The sequence below is a fragment of the Mustelus asterias genome, chromosome 29 (assembly GCF_964213995.1).
Source record: "Mustelus asterias chromosome 29, sMusAst1.hap1.1, whole genome shotgun sequence".
Classification (NCBI taxonomy): Eukaryota; Metazoa; Chordata; class Chondrichthyes; order Carcharhiniformes; family Triakidae; genus Mustelus; species Mustelus asterias.
In genome coordinates, this window is record NC_135829.1 from 6,654,665 (window position 1) to 6,672,428 (window position 17,764).

Below are 17,764 nucleotides of genomic sequence, written 5' to 3' on the forward strand. Positions count from 1 at the left end.
GGTCACTCTGATACAGGCAATGTTGGGTATTGAGCAGAGCAATACAGACCAGACGGTCGTACCTTTGACACTCAGTCTGTGTTGAGTGTGTTACGATCTGATTAGGGACCAGTAACTTTTTGCTTAAAGTAGACAAGTTTTAAATCCCAGTTACTCACTAGGAGAACAAAGCCACAAGACGCCATGGTTTTAAACAAATAAAATAAACCTTACTGTACAAAATCAGTCAAGTGAAACACTATATTGTGGGCAGGACTTTACTGCCTCGCTTGAGTGAGACCGGAAATTCCCGCCCAAGATCAACGAACATTGTCGGCTCCTCGCCCGCTCCGATTCCATAGCGGGTGAGACAGTAGAGTTCCGGCGTATATCTATCTTACTCTAACATTCAGGACTAGCATGAGTTAAATATGAATTAACTGGCAAACTGTGGCTGAATACACCACTCCACACTGCATATTAAATAGCAGATGGGACCAAGACAGATTCCATGGATTTCTCAGTGATCTGCCCAGACGTCGCTGACACTGAGAGTCACAGAATCTTGTTAAACTCGGTCTCCCTACAAGGGATTTCAACTTCTCACTTTCGAAGGTCAAGCCTCTGAATTCCCTCGAAACTGCTCTGACTCGGACTGCCTCAATGACCACTCAGCTCCCAATGGTTCAATCTTTTCTCCCATGAGATTGACAAAGCTGCATTCCTATCGGGCAGCACGATAACCCGGCTGCCTCACAGTGCCAGGGACCCAGGTTCAATTCCAGCCTCTGGTCCCTGTCTGTGTGGAGTCTGCATTTTCTCCCCGTATCTGCATGGGTTTCCTCCCACAGCCCAAAGATGTGCGGGTTAGGTGAATTGGCCATTCTAAATTTACCCTAGTGTCAGGGGGATTAACAGGGTAAATATGTGGGGTTACGGGAATAGGGCCTGGGTGGGATTGTGGTCGGTGCAAACTTGATGGGCCAAATGGCCTCCTTCTGCACTGTAGGGATTCTATCACTAACTATCAGCACAATTCCAACTCTTTTGCAGACCGCCAGCTTCATTAAGGTGACACTGGCCTTGGGTTTCTTCAGACTCCAGTCTCCTCGTTGCACGGATCAATAAGAGGCTCCCAGGGCTCCTTTGAGCCCAATTGCTTGGAGTCTGCTAACAGCTCCCATAACTTCACTGCGAGCTGCAAACCACACAGTGTCCAAACTGCAACCAACCATCTCTTCCAGCAAACACACACATAAATCGATACCAGAGAACCTTCTTAAGCTCCAGCCTTCTCCCTAACCACGTAGCCTTTCAGGGTTCACCAAATGCTTTTAAACTAATTTAGCTCTAACTCTCAAAACACAATATCTCTCTGGACTGTACTACCTTCCAAGTAGTGTGGGCTTCGGGTCTCCAGTTCTCCAGCTAAGTTACCCTACTGGCTATTTCATGGTTCCATCCACAATTTTCTACCTACTTGTATTTCCCCAAACTAGGGAGTATCCAAAGCTTCAGCATCCTTCCTAAAACATGGAGCTCAAAACTACACACATTGTTCTAATTGAGGTCTTATTAAGATTTTATATAGCCTCACCATTATCTGTTGGTTTTATATTCTATACCTCTTGAGACAAAGCCTAGAATTGCTAGCGTTTTTTTTGCAGCCATATCAACCTGAAGTGCTGTGAACCTGCACCACACCCTTCCACAGCACCAAGCCTATTTCAGCTCAGAGTACTGAATGTGGGCAGAGGTAATATTTTTGCCCCCGTTTTTGAATAAACAATATATCTTAAAGATTAATGGATGAATTTCAGCAAAACCTGGTATCCAGGATATGGCCTAAGGAAAAACTGAGTAATGTTTGGTGAAGATGAGGATCTGGATTCCAGAATGTCTTAAAAGATCTGTTAACATAGTAAGATGGGGTAATTTGTCTTTTTTGTAGAATATTATAGGTTTTCTTTTAGGATATTGTTGATTACTTTAGACTATCCTGGCCTGTCTCAGCTGCTGTGGTAAAATTTGACACAACTGTCAAAATGTGAGCTGAGTTTTCGGAGGAGGTTGTTGGATATGGATTGGCCTTGAAACCTCCTCAGTGAGATAGTTCTTAATAAAAAGATTTTTTTTTTCAATTTTGTAGTCGCAGTGCATCAAGCAGCCAGGGAAAAGCCTCAAGGAAGAGTTGCGTAATTGTAATCATGTTGAGTTAACACACTGTAGTGGAGGTATGTGCTCTACTGAGTACCCTTTTCACATGTTACCTCCACCACTGAAGATGGGTGGAGGTAATGTTTTCACCTGTTTGTTAGTCTGGTTATCTGTAAACAATATATCTTAAAAATTAATTGATCAATTTTATTGAAACTTGGTACACGGATAATGTATGGCCCAAGGAAGAACTGATTAGAAGATGCAAATATAGATCCTGGAATTTTAGCATATGTTAAGATTGGATGATGGGGGTTGCTTTAATTGGAACCTCGTTGATTGTTTCAGAATGTTGTGGATTGATCCAGCTGTTGTGGTGAAACTTCTCACAGATGTGAGCAGAGTTTTCAGAGCAAGTTGTTGGATGTGGATTGACCTAAAGCCTTCAGTGAAATGGAGGCTCTTTGTAAAAAATATTAACTTTTCCAGCATCGTAGTTACAGAGCACAAACCAGGCAGGAGAAAAGTCTCAAGGAAGAGCTGCATAATTGTAATAATAAATTAATACAGCATGGCAGAGATGTGCGTTTCACCGAGTGCCCTCTTCACTTTTTATTACAGTTACCTTCTTATCAAATGCATCAGCTCACATTTACTGACATTCCCATCCCCCTTAGCAGTTTCCTTTGGTTTTCTGAAGAATGACTATACCACCCTAGTTTCGTATAATCTGGAAATGATGACAGAGGCGAGGCAAAAGTTGTTCTGACTCTGATTTTAGTAGGACTGCATCACCAAAATGTGCAAAGGCCAATCAGTTCACAAATATGTTCTGTGCAAATTTGAAACTCTAAGAGGAAACAAGCGATGAGATGGTGCACTGAGTCAACAAGGATTTGAATGCAACTCAGATTTAAATAGATATGACATCTTGTTCCATTTTTCAGAAAAAGAACGAGCAATCCACATCCAATCAGTTGGGTTTTAGATGTACAGTGTCTTATTCTTGAGGTAGCCATTTTTGTACAAACGCCCATAAAAAAAAAGAGTCCTATGAGCAGCAATGAGATGAACGACCTGTTTCTCGATGGTATCACCTCAGGAAGACTGTTGTCCAGGGTGTTGGGAAAATTTCCGATTCAGATTCAGAATGTTGTGAGATCTTAAACATCCAACTGAACTTCCAGATGTCTTCAGTTTAGCTCCACATGGAAAGGATGGTAACCAATGGTGTAAGTCTCCCTGAGTACATCATCAATCCTGAGGTAGAATTTAAGCCCAAGTTGAAACACACTGCAATATTTAATGGAAGACCAATGAAGGTGTAGTCATTGGCAGATGTAAGATTCCAATGTTAAGTGTTTTTGGCTGCATTTTAGGACCCAAAACCACAAAATTCCCTGTAGTTTGGCAAAGTTGACATTGATTGATTGTTAAATAGAAGAGCTCACACATGCAATGAGGTTTCCCTTTGAGTTTTAAAGTTTATTTGTTAGTGTCGCAAGTAGGCTTACATTAACACTGCAATGAAGTTACTGTGAAAATCCCGTGGTCGCCACACTCCGGCCCCTGTTTGGGTACACCGAGGGAGAATTTTGCACGGCCAATGCACCTAAGCAGCATGTTTTTCAGACTGTGGGAGGAAACCGGAGCACCCGGAGGAAACCCAGGCAGACACAGGGAGAATGTGCAGACTCTGCAAAGATAGTGACCCAAGCCGGAAATTGAACCCAGGTCTCTGGTGCCGTGAGGGCGCAGTGCCAACCACTGTGCCACCGTACTGCCCCCAAACTAAAGAGTCTTGTTGTAGCAAAACTAAATAGCTGACCTGAAAGACGCTCGGGACTAATGTTGTTGGAAAGGCGTTCTGTTCCGCAGGACTGAAACTCTTCATCTTAATGAACACAGCAGCTTACCAATGTTTGCATAAAGGAGAAAAAGTGGTAATTAAATATTGTTTAGTCAAAGGTAGAAGATTTATTGTATTTAATATAGAATCGATTTTGTTTTATGCAAGCATCAACAATGCAGGTGCAACAGTTGATTATTATTCAAATCAAGATTTTCCCATTGTTGTTATTTTACGATTGGAATTGAGATGGTGCTTCATTGCCAAGATAACATGTTGTCTGCTTAATTGTGCAGTAACAAAAAGTATTTGACCAGCCTTGTATCAAATTTAAAAATATACAGTAACATATACAGTGTTCATGTATATGGGCGCAAAAGAGATGTTTCTCATTGCAAGATCCCACAAACAGCGGTGAAATGAGAAACTAGTTGGTTTATTCGGGAAGTGTTGGTTGAGGGAGAAATGTTAATCAGGTCAGCAAGAGAATTCCTGGCTCTTTCGGATAGTGTTCTGGGATTTTTATTCATCCAAGCAAGTAGAGGGTCTAAGTTGTGTAAGATAGTGTCTCCGATAGTGCAGCACTCTCACTGAAGAAGCAGCCTAGATTATGAGATCAAGTCCAAGAATGCATCTTGGACCAATAACTTTACGACCTAACGGCAAAAGTCCCACTAACTGATCCGTGCTGGCACAAAGGACAAGAGGGGAGAGAATTTAGTGGAGGATGTATATGTAAGTATTAACTGAGAGGAACGTCAAAAAGCATTACTATTTCAGGAAACCATTTTATTTCTTAATATTAATATTAAAATCCACAAGAATCCTGTTTAATTTATAATGACAAACTTGAGAAATGTCAATTTGGTTTTCAGCAATGAACCTTTCCTAAATTCATGAGTACTTTGGGTTTGTCATGTGAGGCTTGTGTGCAAATGGTGACAGTTGACAGCTGTTGTTAGTCTAATAAGATTAAAGTAAAGAAATTAGTTGTACTGACTTTAATCTGCCATTTAACACTGGAAACCACCTGGGGCCTGCATTATCCTGTTCGTACAGCATCTCTGCGTTAGCTTTAAGCATGGTATCCACCAAGGAATACGAGGTCTGCTTGCTTCCATTAGCTGAAGGAAACCTTATTCTTCTAATGCCATCTTTTGCTAATTGAATTCCATCTTTCTTGTTTCACCTCCAGTTTTATTTGTGTGCTTCAATTTTTTTATCCTGTGGAAGATATTGAGACTTTTGGCTGGTAAAGTTCTCCAGGTTCCCTGGCAGCCAGAAGTTTTGGGTGAGCCTCTACGATGAGTATCAACAGAACACCCTTTATAATATTTTGTTCACAGAATGTAGGTGACCCTTACATGGCTGCGTTTAATTTCCCATCCCCCAACACCCTGGGAAGCTACTGATGAGTCTTCCATTTGAATTACTGCTGTTAAAAAGCTGCTTTCTGCGAGTAGCACTTAGTGTCATGTCTACCATTTTGCATCTAGCCATAGTTCTCTTAGCCCACTGTCTCTATATGGGTTGAACTGAGAAATAAAAAGGGAGAGATCACTTTGCTAGGATTGTACGACAGGGCCCCAAACAGTCAGCAGGAAATTGAGGAGCAAATATGTGCGGATTAGGTTGATTGGCCATGCTAAATTGCCCCTAGGTGTTCCAAGATGTGTAGTTTAGGGGAATTAGCAGGGTAAATACGTTACAGGGGATAGGGGCTGGGTGGGATTGTTGTCAGTGCAGGCTCGATGGGCTGAATGGCCTCCTTCTGCACTGCAGGGATTCTGTGAGATTACAGATATCTCCAAGGAAAATAGAGGACTTTAATTTTCCCAGCATTGATTGGGATAGCCATAGTATTGGGGACTTGGATGGAGAGAAATTTGTTGAGTGTATTCAGGAAGAATTTCTCATTCAGTATGTAATTAAAGGGAGGGCCAAACTTGACCTCCTGCTGGGAAATAAGGAAGGGCAGGTGACAGAAGTGTTAGTGAGGGATCACTTTGGGACCAGTTCCATAATTGAATTAGTTTCAAGATAGTTATGGAGAATGTTAGGTCTGGCCCAAAAGTTAAAATTCTAAATTGGGGCAAGGCCAATTTTGATGGTATTAGACAGGAACTTTCACAAGTTGGTTGGGGAAGTCTGTTGGTAGGCAAAGGGACGTCTGGTAAGTGGGAGGCTTTCAAAAGTGAATTAACGAGGGTTCAGGGGTAGCACATTCCTTTTAGAGTGAAGGGCAAGGCTGGTAGAAGTAGGGAACCCTGGATGCCTTGAGATATTGAGGCCCTGGTCAAAAAGAAGAAGGAGGCATATGACATGCATAGGCAGCTGGGATCAAGTGAATTCCTTGAAGAGTATAGAGTTTGTCAGAGTACAATTAAGAGAGAAATCAGGAGGGCAAAAAGCAGACATGAGATTGCTTTGTCAGATAAGGCAAAAGAGAATCCAAAGAGCTTCTACAAATACGTAAAGGGCAGAAGAATAACTAGGGAGAGAGAGTAGGGTCTCTTAAGGATCAACAAGGTCATCTATGTGTGGATCCACAAGAGATGGGTGAGATCCTAAATTAATATTTCTCATTGGTATTTATTGTTGAGAAAGGCGTGGATGTTAGGGAACTTGGGGAAATAAATAGTGATGTCTTGAGGAGTGGACATATTACAGAGAAAGAGGTGCTGGAAGTTCTAAGGTGCATCAAGGTAGATAAATCCCCGGCACCTGATTAAATGTATCCCAGGACGTTGTGGGAGGTTTGGGAGGAAATTGCAGGTCCCCTAGCAGAGATATTTGAATCATCGACAGGCAACGGTGAGGTGCCTGAAGATTGGAGGTGGCAAATGTTGTGCCTTTGTTTAAGAAGGGCTAAAGGGAAAAATCTGGGAACTACACACTGGTGAGCCGAACGTCTGAATTGGGTAAGTTGTTAGAAGGTATTCTGAGAGACAGGATCTACAGCCATTTAGAAAGGCAAGGACTAATTAGAGAAAGTCAGCATGGCTTTGTGCGTGAAAAATCATGTCTCTCAAATTTGATGGGGTAACCAAGAAGGTAGATGAAAGCAGTACAGTTGACGTTGTCTACATGGACTTTAGCAAGGCCTTTGACAAGGGACTGCATGGTAGGTTGTTGCATAAGATTAAATCTCACAGGATCCAAGGTGAGGTAGCTAAATGGATACAAAATTGGCTTGACAATAGAAGACAGAGAGTGGTTGTAGAGGGTTGTTTTTCAAACTGGAGGCCTGTGACCAGCGGTGTGCCTCAGGGATTGGTGCTGGATTCACTGTTATTTGTTATTTATATTAATGATTTGGGTAAGAATTTATGGGGCATAGTTAGTAAGTTTGCAAATGACACTAAGATTGGTGGCATAGTGGACAGTGAAGAAGGTTATCTAGAATTGCAACGGGATCTTGATCAATTAGGCCAGTGGGCCAATGAATGGCAGATGGAGTTTAATTTAGATAAATGTGAGCTGATGCATTTTGGTAGATCGAATCGGTAGATGATTTTCCAAAATCCTTTAGATCCAGGAATTGTACACTAGATTGGAAGTTGGCAAATGTTACACCCTTTTTCAAGAAAGGAGGGAGAGAGAAAGCAGCGAACTACAGACCAGTTAGCTTAATATCAGCTGTTGGCAAAATGCTGGAATCTATTATTAAGGAAGTCTTAACAATGCATTTAGAAAAGTGTAGTATGATTAGAACAAATCAACATGGTTTCAATAAAGATAAATCCTATTTGACAAGTTTATCGGAGGTTTTTTGAGGATGTAACTAGTAGGGTAAATGAGGGGAAACCAACAGATGTAGTATACCTAAATTTCCAAATGACATTCAATTAGGTGCTGCACAAAAAAAAATAGAACGTAAGAACGAGGAGCAGGAGTAGGCCATCTGGCCCCTCGAGCCTGCTCCACCATTCAATAAGATCATGGCTGATCTTTTCGTGGACTCAGCTCCACTTACCCACCCGCTCATCATAACCCTTAATTCCTTTACTGTTGAAAAATTTATCTATCCTTGCCTTAAAAACATTCAATGAGGTAGCCTCAACTGCTTTACTGGGCAGGGAATTCCACAGATTCACAAACCATTGTGTGAAGAAGTTCTTCCTCAACTCAGTCCTAAATCTGCTGCCCCTTATTTTGAGGCCATGCCCCCTAGTTCTAGTTTCACCCGCCAGTGGAAACAACTTCCCTGCTTCTATCTTATCTATTCCCTTCATATTCTTATACATTTCTATAAGATCTATATGTTTCTATAAGATCTATAAGTCAAAACAAAGGCTCTGATTTTACTTTCCGATGAGTGGCCAACATGATGGCAGATGGGGAGTGTAATATAGGAAACTATGAAGTTACTCACTTTGGTCATAAGAGTAAAAAAGTAGAATGTTTTTTAAAAGGCAAGAAACTTGTAAGTGTCCATATTCAAAGAGATTTGGGTTTGTTGGTACAAGGAATGCAGAAAGTTAGCATGCAGGTGCAGCAAGCAATTAGGAAGGCAATTAGAAGCATGTTGACCTTTATTGCAAGGGAATTTGGGTACAAGAAAAAAAAACGACTTGTTATAGTTATACAGGGTTTTGGTATTCCACATCTGAAGTACTTTGTGGATTTTTCAATCAGAAAATATACACTTGAATTGGAGGCAGTACAGCAAAGGTTCACTCAATTGGTCCCTGGGATGAGAGAGTTGTCCTATGTTGAGAGGTTAAGTAAATTGGGCTAATATTCTCAGGTGTTTAGAAGAATGAGAGATGATATCATTGAAATCCTCAAAATTCTGAAGGGGCATGAAGGATGGACTCTGAGAGATTGTTCGCATTGATTGAGGAATCTAAAACACAGTGTCATCAAATAGAATCCCTACTGTGCGCAAGGAGGACATTCTGTCCATCGCGTCTGTACCGACAACAATCCCACCCAGGCCTTATCCCCATAGCCCCACATATTTAGCCCATTAATCCCTCTAACCTACTCCTCCTGGGACACTAAGGGTCAATGTACCTAACCCGCACACCTTTGGACTGTGGGAGGAAACCGGAGCACCTGGAGGAAACCCACGCAGACACGGGGAGAAGGCGCAAACTCCACACAGACAGTGACCCAAGCCGGGAATTGAACCCAGGTCCCTGGCCATGATCATATTGAATGGTGGAGCAGGCATGATGGGCTGAGTGGTTTAACTTCTCCAATTTCTAATGTTCTTAATTTAATTCTAACTGTTGTGAAGCTGTAAATCATACTTGTACAACTGGTTTATTTAGTCATACATTATGCTATTTAATACAAAGCCAGAGTCAAAATCTTCCAAAAATATAATATTTTTATAGATTATAGAATAGAATCCCTACAGTGCAGAAGGAGGCCATTCATCCCATTGAGTCTGTTCTGACTCTCTGACAGAGCATCTTACCCAGGCCCACCCGACCCCCATAACCCCACACATTTACCTCTCTAATCTCCCTAACCTACACATCTTGGGACACTAAAGGGGTAATTTTGCATGGCTAATCCACCTAACCTGCACATCTTTGGAGTGTGGGAGGAAACCGGACGACCCGGAGGAAACCCACGCAGACACGGGGAGAACGTGCAAACTCCATACAACAGTCACCCAAGGCTGGAATTGAACCTGGGTCCCTGGTGCTGCGAGAGCAGCAGTGCTAACCACTGTGCCACCGTGCCACCCCTGCATTTGCCTCTGCATCTGCATCTATCACCAATGCATCTGCATTGATGGTAATGGGAACAAAGGATTGATAGAATCATTAATTGCTGGTTCTGTTAACAATCCTGAATTTCAGGAGCCTAAATGTGAGGGGGAAGGCATTCGGTACAGGGTGTTATCTTTTTTATTTTGAAAAATTCAAGTTAATACAATTGCATTTATATCATGCCTTTCATACCCTTGGCATGTCTCAAATTTCTTCACAGTTCAGTACTTTTGACTGTAGTTACTATAATTATGTCGGCAGATGTAGCAGCCAATTTGCACATAACACAAACACTAAATGAAATAGATTACCAGATAAGTTGTCTTTTTGTTGATGATTGGAGGAAAACTATGGACAAGAATAATAAGAGAACCTAGTGACCTTCGTGGTACACTGGCATGGAATAGTTAACATCTCCCTAACTGAGCCGATGTGTCTCACGAAAGGTGACACTTCTCATTCACTCAGTACTGCTATGAAGTGTCAGCCTAGATTGTGTGCTTGACCTCCTGAGTGTGTCTGAGGTGAGGATGCTACCACCGTTTGAAGCATACATTCTCTTCCCTTGTCTACTGAAAGCATTAACTGCTATTCAAGTGTTGCTCCCATGTAGAACCAATCTCTAATATCTTCCAAGTGCCCGTTCTTGTAAGCTTAGACAATAACTGTCAGCAGGCCACTAGGCCATGAAAGGAATCGCAGCTGAGTCTGATCCTGTCCTGACATGTGTACTTCTCAGGAGCACTCATTGGAGAATGATCAATAGCAAGAACAACTTCCATTTCTGTTCCACCTTTAACATAGTAAAGATGTTTGATAAGTGTAACCAAACAAAATTTGATTCTGAGCATAGGGAGATATTAGGACAGGTAACCAAAAGTTGTTCTTGTAGAGCATCTGAACAGAGTTGGAGAGGTTGAGTTGCTAATTTTTTTCTGCTCCCAAGCCAAATGGTGAGTCCAATTGTAACCTCCCCTCCCTTGCTGCTGCGCTGAATAAGCCAGCTCAGGTAGTCAAACCTGGTCAATATGCTTGATAGTATCCTGGGCATGGCTTTATCATGGAGGGATCTAAATCATATTTTTGAATATGTTAGTTGGGGATGGATACTGAAATTTTACAACAGAGTTAAGCGGGGGGGGCTAAAGCAGCACAGCGGGCAGGGAGACTCAAGCAGAGGCCTCCGCACCACGGCCTCCGCCAGTCTCCAGCCGCCAGATTTCCAGCGCCATTAGTTCCACGCCAGAAATCGGTGCGGAGCTGCATAAGTTATTTAAACAAGCATTTAAGTACAATTTAAATATCATTAGCGGGCACGGGACTGAAATCTGGGGGCCCACTAGCATCTCCCTCTCTGCCAGGAGTGTTTCACTCCAGGAGGGTTTGCCATAGCTCCACACATGTGGTGAGTTAATGGCCTGACTCGGCTGGAGTGATGGGGTGGCCATCGAGGCCCCTCAGAAGGTTGGGGGCCGGGAGGGGTGTCCCCTGGGCATTGCCACCTGTGTTGTGGAGATGCCGGCGTTGGACTGGGGTAAACACAGTAAGAAGTTTAACAACACCAGGTTAAAGTCCAACAGGTTTATTTGGTAGCAAAAGCCACACAAGCTTTCGGAGCTCTTAGCCCCTTCTTCAGGTGAGTGGGAATTCTGTTCACAAACAGAGCTTATAAAGACACAGACTCAATTTACATGAATAATGGTTGGAATTCGAATACTTACAACTAATCAAGTCTTTAAGAAACGAAACAATGTGAGTGGAGAGAGCATCAAGACAGGCTAAAAAGATGTGTATTGTCTCCAGACAAGACAGCCAGTGAAACTCTGCAGGTCCACGCAACTGTGGGAGTTACAAATAGTGTGACATGAACCCTAGCCCCCTGGCACTGCCCAAGGGGCACCTTGGCACTGCCCACCAGGCATCAGGCAGTGCCAAGCATGTGGGGCAAGGCCTATCGGGGGAGGCGGGCCTCTGGGTTAGATCCGTGAGGGGTGGGGGAGTCCCGCTGCCACTCTGCACTCAGGCTTGGTGACAGAGAGAGGGAGGCCAATGATTGGGGCTGTACATCGGGGGGGCGGGGCGGGGGGTCAGCCTGCTGGGGTGGAAGGGGACTGCGGGATGGCGGGGGGGGGGGGGGGCCTGCCAGGGTGGAGGGGTGATCGGGAGGTCGGGGCTGCCAGTGGGGCGGGATTGGGGGGGTGGGGATATCGAGGCATGCCGGGGAGGGGTGGGGGTGATCGAGGCCGGCAGGAACATGTTTGGAGGGCCAGCGATCAAGCCAAGAGGAGTCGGAGGGCCAGTGATGAGGTGGGTGGGGGGGGAGGCCGGCAGTGCGGGGCTACTGCGCATGCACCGAACTCAACACTGACAGATTGGTGCATCCACAGTGGCCTACTCAGCACTATGATGCTGGCATCTCCTGTGGGAATAGGCTTCGCCCACTGAATTTTCGTGAAATTCACACTGGTGCACTCTGCAGTGCACAGAGTAAGGGAGATTCATTTTTAAAGTTCCGCTGCAAAAACCAGCGTGAATTACCCCAGTTTTTACGTGAATTCGACACTTAGAATTTTTTTGGGAGAATTGCCCCCAGGGACTGTAATCTTGATCTGCGGGGTAAAATCATTGGTCAATTACTACTATTAATCTTAATTCTGTTCTCACTCCATGGATTTAAGCACACAATCCAGGCTGATACTTCAGTGCTGTACTGAGGGAGTGTGGCACTGTCAATGTCTCTAGTCTTTTGGATAAAATGTTAAAACATCTATCCTCCAGGGTATATGTGAAAAATCCTGACTTGATGAGCAAAGAATTTTTCCTGTTACCATGATCAATATTCATCCCTCAACCAGCATCAGTTAAAAAAATGTGATAATTATTGCTGTTTGTGGACATGGCTGTGCAGATATTTACCACTGTATCTCCCTACTTTATGGTAGTGACCACACTCCACAGGCCCTTTGGGATGTCATATGGCCACTAAAAGCATTATGTACCTTTAGGACCTTTGTTTTTACTTCCCTTCTGTTGCTTTTACAGAGTAGTGACAGAGTAACGAGTTGACCCCACCCCCTCTCACTCTCTCTCTCTCTCCCTCAGCCCCCTCCCCCCTTCCCCCACCCTCTGCATGTTGGAGAATTATGTCAATGTTGTAAGATACAACTTTCCAACAGTTTGAATCATTTCAAGATACTAGTCTAAAAAAACACTGTACGATATATTCTGTAACACTTGATCTGTTCAGTGTACATATAAAAGATGATTACTAAGAGAGGCATAAATATTCATAATTATTAACAGGGTTTATGAAAGCCATTCTTTTACCAGGTGTTTTGATTTGTTTTATATACTTGTGACGTTCACCGACATACATGTAACTGTGCTATTTCAAAGCAGAAGGCCTCAAGTTTCATTTATTAACTGCGCTAATCTCAGAGACGGTGGTTGTAACATCACAGCAATTGACTTCAGTGTTGTTGGGTTAAGAAGGGGAACTTTGACCAGGATTGTCACTCTTGATCACCACCCAGCGATGCCCATTAAAACACTTGCTTTTCTGGACTTTGGGCAATGGGCAAAATCACATCCATTCCTGATCTCATCCCAATGTCTTGCCAACGCTTCCAAGTGTGAACTTAGAAGTTGCCTAAGTTCACACTTCAAGAATCGCTACTGAGCAAGCCACCATAGAACAGCAAATGCCAGAGGAACCTCATCCCAGTAAAAAGTAAACACTTCCGGGAGGGAAGGGGAAATTATTGGAATGTGTGTGGATGGAAGGTGTTGACTGAAAAGTGTTTAAGGCAAATACAAGCTCACCTGACTTTTTCTTGTCGTTTTACAGATCCCTGTGCAATGTGGTTAATGCATACTGCTTCGCCTGTAGTGGCTGCTATGACAACTGCTTCTATGTTCTGTTCAGTAACAAGATCACTTTCTTAATGGAACTGCTGATGCACCAGTTGACGGTAGGAGTCAGTACCTGTAGCTGCCTGCCATTGATGTACTTTATGGATTCTTGTAAAGTTGCTATAAAGCTATCTTTTTAGTCCATGTAACTGGGAGCCAGCATGCTTCCCTGAGGGTGATTATCTTATTTTTGCTTTAACTTGCCTTGGTTATTTCTGAAAAATGTCAAACTTCCAGACTTCAAAAAGTTCCAGGTATTTGATTTTTTAAGGGAAAAGTAATTTGTCCATAATGAGGTGATGTCTTTTGACTTTTCTGCCAATCTCTTCATGCATTTTGTATCTGTTAAGCATTGTGTACACAATGTATTTCTCATTAAAAACAATATAATTTTAAAAACATGTTGTAATTATCATAGAACAATCATAGAATGCCTATAATGCAAAAGGAGGCCATTCAGCCCATCGAGTCTGCACTGACAACAATCCCACCCAGGCCCTAGCTCCTCAACCCCATATATTTACCCTGCTACACTCCCTGACACTAAGGGGCAATTTCCCGTGGCCAATTCACCTAACCCACATATCTTAGATAACAGCTTTAACACAGGTCATTTCATGGGGTTTCGCAGAGGCAACAGATGGAGCTTCAGCAGCAGCAGAAGAGTGAGGAGAGGCGACTGAGGCATGTTTAAGCAAGTAGTTCTTAGACTTTTGAACATGAGGGCAGGTTGTGTTTAGGGAGGGAGTTAAAGGGCATGGAGCAAAATGGCTGAAGGTTGTAGGGCTTGAGGATACAAAAGTATGGAATGGTAAGATCATGGAGAAACGTGGAGACATTTTAAAATTAGGGTGTTACTGGATAAGGAACAAATGTAGTTCAGCAAGCAGAGGGGTGATGGGTTTTGCTTCCAAAGTGAGTCGTCCTAGTTTTATAGACACTCAACATCTATATTCCCAGGCCTAACACAGAGTGGAATAAAGTTCCTGCTACATTGGTCCAAACTACAGAAGCCTCAGTGGAGCAGGGCGGCTATTGCATCAATGTGATCTTCTGTTTCCCACACTCCCGTGGCCTCCCTGACAGAGATTGTCAATTAGGACATCTAAGTGGTGTCCGTTGCACCCTGCTCGGAATTGCAATGAGTCTCTTCCCAGAGTTGGCTTCTTGCCATTCATGCACACTTTATACCACAATTTGTTGACCTCGCGAAAGCCTTCGACACTGTCAGCCGACAAGGCCTGTGGAGGATCATGTCAAAGTTCAGGCCCCCCCCCCCAAATTCATTCAGATGGTACGTCAGTTCCATGATGGCCAGAGTACTGGACGGCGGAGAATCCTCTGAGGCATTCCCAGTCACCAATGGTGTCAAACAGGGTTGTGTGCTCACACCCACACTGTTCAGCGTGATGTTTACTGCCATGCTGAATGATGCTTTCCAGGACAGCGTTGCTGGAATCAGCCTTAAGTACAGAGTGGATGGGAAGCTCTTCAACCTGAGGAGACTTCAAGCTATTCCCAAAGTGAAGGAGACTGTTCTGAGAAACTTCCTCTTTGCCGATGACTGCGCCCTGTATACTGGCTCAGAGCCAGAGATGCAAGTCAGTATGGACAAACTTTCCACGGCTTGTGACAACTTTGGTCTCACCATCAACATTAAAAAGACTGAAGTCATGCACCAGCCTGCTCCTCATGCACCGTACACAGAACCCATAATCACAATCAAAGGGCAGAAACTACAGGCAGTGAACCAGTTCACTTATCTTGGCAGTACCCTCTCCCAAGCAGTGACTATTGATACAGAAGTTAACTGCAGAATAGCAAAGGCAAGTTCTGCTTTCAGTAGACTGCGTCCCACTGTATGGGAACGTCGAGGAATCAGCCCAGCAACAAAACTGAAGGTCTACAGCGCCGTGGTACTCACTACCCTCCTGTATGCCTGTGAAACGTGGACTGTGTTTCGAAGGCATGCAAGACAAATCAATCATTTCCACATGACTTGTCTTCGCAGAATATTACGCATCAGATGGCAAGACAAAGTACCAGACACTGAAGTTCTCTCTAGAGCAAGTCTTCCATCAGTCCACACACTGCTGATGAGAGCACAGACCCGGTGAGCAGGTCATGTCATCCGTATGCCGGACGAGCGCATTCCCAAACAGCTCCTTTTTGGGGAACTCTCTGCTGGAAGACACTCGCATGGAGGGCAGAAAAACGTTCCAAAGACACACTCAAGGCCTCCCTGAAGTCGCTTGACAATAGACACGACCACCTGGGAGACGCTGGCACAAAACCGCCCTACCTGGCGCTGCCTCATCCACAAGGGCTGTCAAGTTTATGAAGCAAGGTGCAGTGCTGAAGCACAACTTAAGCGCGAGCCGCGCAAGTCCAGAGCCACCAGCGGAACAACCACAGCGCCTACACAAGTCTGCCCAATATGTGCCAGGACATTCCGTGCCCGAATTGGCCTGATCAGTCATCTTCGGACACACCGCATCCAGCCTCATAATGACTAATGGTGTCGAGGTCCTCATCGATGATGATGGATGAACAACGTACCACAAGGGATCATTTTAACCTAAACCAAGCAGTGGAAAACTGACAGGATCAGACACTGGAAACTAATATCGTTTAAGGTGTAAAACAGATAGCCAGCCGATCATACCAAGATCATACTCTCTTGGTTCCCCACTGGGTAGGTTAAGTTAAAGTTACCTACATATCTTCAATTAAAGACCCATATGCAGACCAAGCATAGAATGGTGAAAGTTTTGGCATCGAAGGAAGCCATTCATCGCAGTTTGCTTTGGCACTGCTCATTCTACTTTGGAATTATCTGCTGTATCCCATTTTCTTATTATTTACCTATGCCCTTTTAATATTACTCCTTTTCCTGTGGTTTCTAATTGCCTCTAAAATAATTCACAAGTTACTCGTGATTGAGCATTCAATTCACATGAACCTACTACATTAATAAACCCTGGCCTCCCTTATATGCTTCTGGTACCAATTTTAAATTTTAGGCCCATTGCAATCGATAGAAATAATCTTTCACTACTTACCTTGTTTGAGAGCGTGCGGGTGGGGAGGGTGAGAAAGGTAGTGATGATGGTTGGTGAGGATCTGGTACTGTTTTTTTAAAAATCCTACCATGTTCAAAGGTACCAAAACTATAGAAATGAGCAGTATGTGATCATTGAAATATTCAATATTCAATACTCAAAATATTCAGTGTGTCGTATGAGAAACGGTTGAGGACTCTGGGTCTGTACTCATTGGAGTTTAGAAGGATGAGGGGGGATCTTATTGAAACTTACAGGATACTGCGAGGCCTGGATAGAGTGGACATGGAGAAGATGTTTCCACTAGTAGGAAAAACTAGAACCAGAGGGCACAACCTCAGGCTGAAGGGACGATCCTTTAAAACAGAGATGAGGAGGAATTTCTTCAGCCAGAGAGTGGTGAATCTGTGGAACTCTTTGCCGCAGAAGGCTGTGGAGGCCAGGTCATTGAGTGTCTTGAAGACAGAGATAGATAGATTCTTGATCAATAAGGGGATCAGGGGTCATGGGGAAAAGGGCAGGAGAATGGGGATGAGAAAAGTATCAGCCATGATTGAATGGCGGAGCAGTTGAGCCGAGTAGTTTAACTCTGCTCCTAGGTCTTATGGTCTAATAATTTGTTGGTTAAAAGTTGTAGTTGAAAAGTAAACATTATTTTGCATTTGAAGGAGAAAAGTAACTTAGCATGTGAAAAATAATATTTATATGATCAGAACACCCGCTTTCTGCATATTTAACTTATCTCCATTTGAGTCTGTTTCCTGCTACCATCTTCAGGAGTGAGTTCAAGTGGTCTGAAATGTTTCTTCACAATATTTAGACATGTGCTCCCTTTTTCTGTGTTGCTGTCATGTTCTTTCCTCAGTTTCATTCTCTACTTTCCTGCTTCCTGCAGGGGTACGGTTCTAAACGCACCACCAACCCTCTGTTCTTTCAGTATGAGCCTGGACATTAAGTGGGGGCAGCGTGTTTGAACGCTGAGCTTGTACAGCCGAACCTTTCAGCATATCACAGTACAGAGGTCAGAACTGAGAGCCCAAATTGATTTTTCCCTTACTTAGCCCAGGAATGTTGAG

General features: G+C 43.6%; 1 protein-coding gene across 7 annotated transcripts in view; it reads left to right on the plus strand.

Moving 5' to 3' along the window:
* scaper (S-phase cyclin A-associated protein in the ER) overlaps window positions 1-17,764 on the plus strand; it is a 347,336-nt gene that overhangs the window by 251,234 nt on the left and 78,338 nt on the right. For all 7 annotated transcript variants that reach the window (XM_078199948.1, XM_078199949.1, XM_078199950.1 and 4 more), the window contains one exon: window positions 13,562-13,685. In XM_078199948.1, coding sequence (XP_078056074.1) covers window positions 13,562-13,685 — 124 coding nt within the window. The remainder of the gene's footprint in view (window positions 1-13,561; window positions 13,686-17,764) is intronic.